The sequence below is a fragment of the Oryza brachyantha genome, chromosome 5, assembly GCF_000231095.2.
Source record: "Oryza brachyantha chromosome 5, ObraRS2, whole genome shotgun sequence".
NCBI classification, from domain to species: domain Eukaryota; kingdom Viridiplantae; phylum Streptophyta; class Magnoliopsida; order Poales; family Poaceae; genus Oryza; species Oryza brachyantha.
The window spans coordinates 2,352,842-2,362,840 of record NC_023167.2 but is presented as its reverse complement, the minus strand read 5'-3'; the positions used below and the strand labels follow the sequence as shown (position 1 = coordinate 2,362,840).

General features: G+C 40.0%; 1 protein-coding gene across 5 annotated transcripts; it reads right to left on the bottom strand.

Moving 5' to 3' along the window:
• Positions 1-955: 955 nt before the first annotated feature.
• LOC107304227 (putative pentatricopeptide repeat-containing protein At1g68930) lies at positions 956-6,552 on the bottom strand. Of its 5 annotated transcripts, none has more exons than XR_005811766.1 (6): positions 6,171-6,552; positions 4,935-5,768; positions 4,636-4,790; positions 2,939-4,324; positions 1,457-2,552; positions 956-1,346 (listed from the first exon to the last, which is right to left on the bottom strand). XR_005811766.1 is itself a non-coding variant. In XM_040523818.1 (3 exons), exons 1-3 carry the CDS (start codon positions 6,460-6,462, stop codon positions 4,979-4,981), a joined length of 972 nt encoding a protein of 323 aa, XP_040379752.1. In that variant the 5' UTR covers positions 6,463-6,552; the 3' UTR covers positions 4,935-4,978. The 5 variants fall into 5 exon arrangements, 1 of the variants encoding a protein (XP_040379752.1); XR_005811767.1 differs by having other exon boundaries at positions 2,947-4,324; XR_001550260.2 differs by having other exon boundaries at positions 2,939-2,981.
• Positions 6,553-9,999: the final 3,447 nt, after the last annotated feature.

Below are 9,999 nucleotides of genomic sequence, written 5' to 3'. Positions count from 1 at the left end.
TCATTCACCTAGCTAGTACTCCACCCATTCCAAAATATAAAAACCCGGTATTGTATGTCACACATTCTACTACTATGAATCTAGACATTCCTTATGTCCAGATTCATAGTGTCATTAGACCGACACCGAAGCACCCATTAGAAACCAAATGTGCAAACACACGATAGAAGATCAAAAACTGACAAAGACACCTAGGCACAATATTTATTAACGAGGTTCAACCATAGCTTAATCCCTGGGACACTGATTACGACTGCTCTTGCCTGATCTAGCATATTTACAATGTATTAGAGTATCGATGACCATCGACCAACATCATCACTGGCCAATTGTACCACAATTGGTTTGTCACCATGTGGTTAAAACAAATTCATCTCTCTATTTAATAGAGATACTAGGATAGAGTTCGACTCTTTTACCATCCTAAAACCTAGTACGACTCCATGTCCTAAAATGTAACCGACTACATACACTTATTTGACACAAAATTTAACAAACTCCACATTGACAAAGAGCCCACACCAATCTTAAATTTGTTCCTGCGTGAACCTCCATGTACACGGACTTGAGTTGATTCCTCCTTTGCATCTCATGTCGAGACTATTCTATCTTATAACTTCTTTATCTTGATTACACACACGCATAATTAGATTTGTTTTTAGATGGCACATACCTGATCACGTTCATATCTGTCTTAAATTTGATTTTATCTGCTGCATGGCCTAATAACCGTTGTCATCATCAAATAGGCAAACTCAAACTCTCCAAAATAGTACAAAGAGAACTCTTTCTTCCTTTGCATCTTACAAACTTAGAAGGTAGCATAAATCACAAATTTAGTGCAATAATTTGCAAAGAAACTAACCATTGAGGTAGCTTGTGTGATGCACATACATAGGTTGCAGAAGAAATATTCTTCATATCCCTGATGCTACATCTACAACTGTGCTGCCAATCCATGTCCCCAATCAAGTGGATATTAAGTGTGGAAGCACAAAAAGGTTTAGCTACCAAGATGGATGAGACCAAATACAATATTGTTCATTAAACCATCCAAATGTAGGCAACATCAACTTGCCGTAACATCTCCATATACCTTCCATTCTTCACCGCCACTGAAAATGTTTAGAGACTCTAGCCATACAAGCTCGTTTTTTTTTTTGTCGAACCTATGGAATGTTTTTCTATGGATACATTTTGTTGGTGTCGATGCCAAGTTCTACACATTTGCCATCTGCATCTTAATATTTCATTATTCTTTGTCAGTTAATATGCTATGTTATTTTAAATTTCCACCATAAAATGGTCCCATCACTCTTCTTCCTAAAGGACAAAAGGCGCCTCTACTGCAATAAATTAATATATTCAGCTAACTTGTCATTATATCAAACTTTAAAGTTAACATTGCAATGAAAGGTGTGCACTTGTGTACTGGATAATTACAGAACGCTTGTACCTTTGATAGGTTGCTCTAGATAGTTGAAATAACTTCATGAAGATGAAATAGCTTTGCATCTGATCTATACATGCATTCCCCAGAGACCCAGAGGCATAGGAGGACCTTTGGCACTGGCTACATGGTGGGTGGTATGATGCATATATAAGTTCAGTTATAGCATCACCATGATGCCATTGATCATACATAGCGTATGTGACCTAAATTGGTTGCTTGGTTGTGTAGTGTCTGAATTCAATTCTGATAAGGTCTATATATCTTCTTCCTTGTGACAAACAAAATTAATCAAAGAGGGGCAATAACCTGAGTTGAAGAGTCACACATCATTAATCAACTGAGCTGTCACAAAAGAATTCAATTGCATGAAACATAATCTCAAAAAGGTAAAAATGTACATGGTTCAATGTTCGTGTAACAATGGTTGATCTGTTAGTGCTGCTAATTAACATGCTCCTAGTTAAAATAGAACAAACACATAAAGTATTTTGCTAGCTTGTGTCATTATAGTTTAGTGGTTTTCAATTCTTTTGTTCCATGTTAATTGCTAGCTAATTAAGTGAGAAACAAATCTACATATGTATGTAGCTAGGGATAGGATGTACCAAGAAGGGGACACAGACAGGTGAAACAAGAGTACTCCTGTTGAATTCATGCGTGAGTTGGATCATTGAGTAATGTTTTGATGAGTTGAATATTCAATTCAAGAACTATGAATGATAAGTGGAGTCGGTTACCGATTTGTTTTTGATAGTCATACATTCAGCGTAGTGATGATGACGGCAAAATCTCCAACAAACGAAAGATAGTGTTCCTTGGATTGCCATAAACAAGATGAAAGGCCCACAAATTCCTTGTTGCAATGCATAGGACAGATTTCTAGACCGTGTGATTATTTGGACCGTGTAGATTAAGTGGTACCAGAAAATTCATGTGCGTACATGTAATCAATCACACACTATCATCCTATCCTAGGATCATGGACCAACAGTAAGCACATATCCAAATTAATTAATCACATCAGCAAGTGGGATGATCGATTAAGGCCGTAGGCTGCCACCGGTATTAGAAAAATAGCAAGATGTACCGTACCAATTTTCTGCAAGTTACCAAAGAAAATCACAGCAAACTGATAAGTCATATGTAGCAGCAATGAATATAAGTAATTAATTCATTGATAAACTATGGTAATTAAAAAGCACCCGAAACCACTCAACAGGCATGTGCTTGGACAAATAAGTGGAATTTTGGTGACCAATTACAAGTGATTATCCATAGTACAAGTTTGAAAATTAGCTAATTGTGTTCATGGTATTAAAAACAATTAAGAGATAGGTGTAATTCACCAACTCTATATAATAGTTTGCAAAAGTAAAAAATAACATGTATGGTGTGTGCAAATCAAACAAAAATATTCCAATTGAAGAATTTTGATGCTGAGTGGGGTGAGTTGTTCTTTAGAAAACACAACTCTTTTATGGTCACCTTCTTACTTCTATTGCAGATATGCGACTTCGGTGCACGTCCCCTCAATTTTCGTCGGCCACCAAAAATGGAATATAACCATACCAGCAAAGAAAAATCAGCTAGACAGATGGATGAGACAACAAATAAAGGTATTTCTTAAATTACCCTAATGCAGCCGCTAAATAAAGCCATGTAGAAGAGGTGTTCAAATTCCTGATACCTTCCATTCACTAGCTAACCAATACTACTATCTTCAGATGCTCTAGTCATGTAAGGTCTTATGTTTGTTGAAAATGTGCAATGTATTTCTGGATCTAGGTATATGCATTTTATAGGTGAGGAATGCGAAATTCGGCACCTACCATCTTATCTGTATTGTACTATCTTCATTCATGTATAGGTGCTGGTTATTTTCTAAAATATCTGCCATGGATCTTGATCTTTCTACTGAAAGGTAAAAGTGTGTACGTTGAATAAACTCTATTAAACAGAAACAAATGGAACAAATTTCTCTAACTACGGCAACATGTGCTGCTTGGACCTCTCACCAACAGATGGCCGCCGCCGACAAGCTTTCAATGTTGTTCTTGACCAAACTAAGAGGCTCGAGTGTTGGAAGCTTGTCTCCTTGGCTTGACGACGATGATGACTTCTTGGTTTTTCCCAAACATGGAGGTAATTGCTCTAATAACTCGATTGTGTTTAATTTACGAGTGAGATCTCTGTTACATTTCAAACTCTAAAATCTAGAATTGTCATGGGATTTAATTTGATCTCAAGACATCTTCGTGGAGTTAACCGTCCTTTTTTTTTTCTCCCTAAAATTTTGCCATAATATTCTACTACTGTCTACTATAGTATTAGGAATTCTGTTTTACAATTTTGGGATAAGAGACATATGTACCTTTCACAATTTTGGAGATTTTTTAAGAAAAAATACAATAATTTTAGTTGTTATGTGTACCTCTTAGAAAGAAATTACATGAGACCTCTTAAAAGAATTTGCTGCCAATATATTTTTTGTTCTTTTGTATACCCTGTAATAAGTATGGTAGTTTAGACATCGGTACTATTTGTCAAAAACAATACATTTAGAATTGTCTAACCTGCTATTTGCATTTATTCATTTATAACATGCATTTTTGTCATGTACTCTAACAATCTTCACTCTCTAGATTGGTATTACTCAGTAGCTATCATTGTCCGAAGAGAAAACCCATATCTAAGATTCGCATGTGGTTTTGACCCAATTTATGTACTTTTAATCTTCTCATGTCTTCATTTCAGGAGAGAGAGAGCCAGATTACAATACTATGAGACATCAACACAACAGCAATGTTATTGCAATGAATTGCATTGGTGTGCTCATAATGAGATTCAGCAGCAGGGGTGCAAAACAGGCGCCTATTAAAATCAGATAAGCTCGGTTATTCAAATAGAAGCATAAGTTTGGAGGGTTGGGGCAATAAGTCCTATATCAGCACATCTAAAAAACAGATAGAAGAATTTGTCAATTTATCGCAACATTGTTTTTAAGGGATCTAGATTGACATTACTACATGTATGGGGTATGGCCTTAGGTAACATTGTTTCTTAGGATTACTTGTTAAGTTTCTTTGCAAACATTTCCCTCTTCACGAGTGAAATGTTTTAGAATAATTACTGAGCAGAAATTGGTTCAATTAACATTAAATATATTAATAGTATAGTCAAACCTGAGTGTGCTTCTGCAGGTACTTTTCAAGGACTACACATTGATAGTCGTCTTCATGAGGGAAACATGTTACTCCGAGTTAAGCTCCACTAAGAAGAGAATTTGATGCCAAGTAATACGGATCACATACATCTAGATGGCATCCCAATACCTCCTCTGTCAAGAGTAAGAAATCAAGTGAGCATCTATGCCATTCATTTTCGAGTAAAATATTCTAAAAATAAAATAGAAATTTATCCTACCAAGCAGGACAACTTTACACTAATTCAAAGTAGTATGCCTAAGAAATTATCCACATACCCTCATTATGCGGATATCAACAATATATATCCTCCTTTAGTGAATCAAGAGCCTGCAATAAATGAACCAATTCAGGGTGAGATTGATCAACCATTAGAAACACATGAACTCCATCATGCAGTTCAACACAACTACATCCGGGCTCTTTCTTCACACACTCACTGCTCATGCTCTCTCTGATCATCAAGGTATCATGCCAATTAATTTCTGATGCATGTACATTTGATAGAGCAACCCAGTTGCTGTGATTATTTGGATCAAGCTGAAGCAGACGGGATGCTGCAAGTTGACCTAATTTAGCATTACCGTGGATCCTGCATGAATTGAGTAAAGCGCTCCAAGCAGCAACACTGGAGTCAAAAGGCATATTTCTAATGAAATCAAGAGCTTCTTCTAAGTAACCACTCCTACACAAGAGATCTGCCATACAACCATAGTGCTTAGGCTCTATCTTAACTGAGTTTGGACCATGAAACATCAACTTAAAGTAGTTCCAGCCTTCCTTGACAAGTCCACTATGGCTACAAGCTGATAAAACTGCAAGATATGCAACACCATCTTGTTTTATTCCCAATTTTGGCATCCTATCAAACATAGAGATTGCATCGTATACACGGCCAAACTTGCCATAAGCTGAGATCATTGTGATCCAAAGAACAGCATCCGATGACATTGCATCATTAAAGACAAGCTCTGCTGAATCGACACACCCACATTTTGCGTACATATCCACTAAGGAATTCCTGATAACCACATATAACACAAATCCACCTCGAATTACTTTTGCATGTATCTGCATCCCTTGCATCAACAATGCCAGCTCCCCACAAGCATCTGCAAATATGGCATAAGAGAAGTCATTTCCACCAACCCCACAAGAAACCATTGAAACAAATAAACCTAGAGCCTCCTCAGCCTGCCCACTCCTGAGACACCCTGCCATCATCGAATTCCATGCAACAATGTCCTTCACCAACATCACCCCAAACAATCTCGTTGCATAGTTGACTTTCCCACATTTTGAGTACATGTTAAGAACCCCATTCTCCACAACCGCATCAACCAACTCATCCAAACACATCTTGACAATTCTGGCATGGATTTCCATCCCATAGGCAAGAGCGCCTCGATCAATGCTGGCACAAGCAAGCAATGCACTGGACATGGAGTATCCATTGGGCGCAACACCAGATGAAACCATACGGTGAATCAGGGCGAGAGAATCATAATACAGACCGTGATGTGCGTGGCCGGTGATGAGGGACGTCCAGGAGACCACATCCCGATGGGGCATTTCGTCGAACAGCTCCCGAGCGTACTCGAGGAGCCCGCACCGGAGCGCTAGGTGAGCAAGCGAGGTGGCCAGGATAGTGTACGCCGAGAGGCCGAGCTTCAGTAGCACCGCGTGGAGCGGCACGACGTGGGGCGCGGACCGCCGGGCACCGGCGGCCTTCAGGGCGCCGGTCAAGGAGGCGGCGTCCCACCGCTCCCCCACCGGGCTCAGCCACGAGGGACACCGACGTGACATACCGGCAGCAACGTCAACCTAGCCTGCGCGAGAGAAGAAGAGGAGTACGTTTGCCCGTGCAGTTGATCTCACCGGGGAACCAGTCCACGCGGCGGCGCTCGCCGGCGAGATTCACCGCGCCTAAATTTGTTGCGGCGTGACATCAGCTGCCTGGATTACCGTACATGGGCCATGCTGGGCTGAAACTAATTTGTTGAAGACAACTATTAGCCCAAATTTAATCATGGGCTGAATTAGTTGAACGATAAAAAGTGGGCCGAAATCGTTGGTCACTACTAAATGGGCCAAATTAGTACTGGGCCGTAACTGGGCCAAATTCACTCGTGGTCCCAAATCGATGACGGAAATTAGTTGGGCCAAATCCAGTAACTACTCGAATTTATTGTAGGCTAGCCTGTTGGCAAAAATTTTCAGTTGATCGATTTGATGTTGGGAACATTTTGGGCTAAATTCTCCAGTGGGCCTATTTAGTCGGCTGGACTTGGTCAGGTTGAATTCAACTATGGGCCAAATACTTATCCTATAACTAACTGGGCCAAATTCTTGTCTTGTATCTAACTGGGCCAAATTCTTCCATTGTAACAAGCTGGGCCAAATTTACGCTTGGACCGAATTCGATTGCGGCACGTAATTGGGCCAAATCTAGTTACGGTTGGAATTCATTGTAGGCTATTGTGTGGGCCAACTCATTCATTTAGGCTAAATTCTACTGTGGGCCTATTTAGCAGTCTTAATTAAAAAATCTACCTGTGGCCCAACAGACATGAATTGGGCCCACAATAGAATTTCATCATTGGGCCGTAGATTCTGAGGCGGGGTGTTTGTGGGCCAAATTCTAACTCCGTAACTAATCGGGCCAATTTCACTCGTGGACCGGATTCGATAGCTCGAATTGGTTGTTGGAAATTCCGTGGACCGAATTCAAATGTGCGCCCAGTTCATCTAAGGCTATTGTGTCCGTAAATTCGATCGTGGGCCGATTTCGATGATGGGAACATTTTAGGCTAAATTATCTGGTGGGCAGATTTAGTTGACTAGACTTGGTTAGGCTGATTTCACCTATGGGCTTAATTGTTTACTAGTTCGGCCCAATATATTTATGGGCTAACTTTATTAATGGATATGAGTTTGGTCCAATGAACGTGCATTGGTTCGACTAATTTAAACCGGGGGCCAGCTTTGTTCTTGTAAAATTTTGGGCCAAATTCACTGCTGGTCCTGAATTTTTCACAAAATTGGGCTAACAGATTTGGTAATGGAGTCAATTGATGGGCCAGTTCGCCACGTGGGTCGTATTTAAAAGTGGGCCGAATCTTATTGATGATAATAGTTGGGCCTAGGCTGAATTGGTGACGGGAGTTGAATGGGCCTAGACGAGCAATGGGCTAAATTCTTTGATGGAAATACGGAGTACATTTGTGAGGGGAAAGAGGTTTTTGTGAGCCTAATTCACACATAGCCACATAGGCCGTTCGCTGTGGCTGGAAATTTTGGGCCGTGGTGTTTGTGGGCTGGTGCTATTTAGTGGGCCCTGTTGTTCGTAGGGCCCGTTCTTTCCGGCTTATGAAATTGGCTTATATCTCACGTTAGCACGTTTTTAAACCATTAAACGTCACGTTTAGCGAAGAAATTTTATATATAGAAGTTAACTTAATAATCAAATAAACTTATTTTTAAATTTTTTAATTACTAATCATCCGCTAATCATATTTTTTTTCATTTTTGCTTGTGGCTAATTCGCCTGATTGATCCGCTGTAAAAGAACGGGGCCGTAATTCGTATGGTTGATGACGATCGAGAAATGTTACAGGCCGAGAGCTTACAGTTTTAAGAATTTAGCATTTCAACATATTCGAGCACACACATTTTAGGTGTACACATGCAAATTTGCATACGTCTGGCCGTGCCGTCGGGGGAACCAGTCTACGCGGCGGCGTGACATCAGCTGCCCCAACAGTTGGGCTAACGCCGCGTTCGTATGAGCACAGTTAAGTTAACTTAGAGGGGTGTGGAAAACGTAGTAATAGATTAATACATAAATAATTAATCATTAATTATTAAAAAATATAAAATCGATTAATATGATTTTTTTAAACAACTTTCCTATAAAATTTTTTTGCAAAAATATACCGTTTAGCAGTTCGGAAAGCGTGTCCGCGGAAAATGAGAGAGATAAGTTAACTAAAGGGGAGAGCCGAACGCGGCCTAAGTCAACTATTAGCCCAAATTTAATGATGGGCTGAATTAGTTGATCGATTAAAACTGGGCCGAAATCGTTGGTCTCTACTAAATGGGCAAGATTGGTACTGGGCCGTATTCACTCGGGGTCCCAATTCAGTGAAGCCAATGAGTTGGGCCAAATCCAGTAACGAGTCGAATTTATTGTGGGCTAGCCTGTGGCAAAATGTTCCAGTGGGTCGATTTTGGTGTTGGGAAAATTTTGGGCTAAATTCTCCAGTGGGCCGAATTAGCTGAGTGGACTTGGTCGGGCTGAATTTACCCATAGGCCAAATTCTTATCCTGTAACTAACTGAGCCAAATTCTTATCATCTAAATAATGGGCCAAAATTTTCCCTTGTAACAAACTGGGCCAAATTCGTCGCAGGAAATTCCTTGGGCGGAATTCGATTGTGCAACCAGTTCATTGAAGGCTATTTTGTCCGTAAATTCGATCGTGGGCCGATTTCGATGATGGGAACTGAACTAGGCCGAATTGGTGCATTGGTACAATATGGACCAAATTCAGTCTTGGGCTCCATTGTTGGGTGGAAAATTACTGGACCAAATTCACTCGTCGACCGAATTCGATGACGGGACTTTGTCGGGCCAAATCCATTACGGCTCGGATTTGTTGCATGCATGGGCCGAATTCATTCATCGAAGGCTATTGCTTTGGCAATATTTTCACATGGGCCGATTTAGATGACTGGACTTGGTTAGGCTGCTTTCACCAATGGGCTTAATTGGGCTAACTGATCGGCGAGTTCTCCAGGTTGTCAAATTCAATGTGGACCGAATCTTATTGATGGTAATTACTTGGGCCTAATTCATCCATGACCTAGGCTGAATTGTTGACGTGAGTTGAATGGGCCGAAATGAGAAATGGGCTGAATTCTTGGATGGCAATACGGAGTACATGGCAGAGTTCATTCAAGGCCGTTGGTGGGCTGAATTCGTGGCGGAAAAGATGTGGGCCAAATCACACAAGGCTGTAGATTTCGGGCCGCGATGTTTATGAAATTGGCTTATATCTCATTTTTTATTCCATTAGCACGTTTTTTAAACCGTCATGTTTAGCGAAGAAATTATATATATACAAATATATATATATAAGTTTATTTTAAAACTTAAATAAATTTATTTGAAATTTTTTAGTAATTAATCATCCACTAATCATACTTTTTCTTTTTTTTCTTGTGGCTAATTAGTCTGATTGATCCGTAAATCGTATGGTTGATGACGATCGAGAAACGTTACAGGCCAACAGCTTACAGTTTTAAGTATTTAGCATTTGGTGGCAACGAACCTATTCGAGCA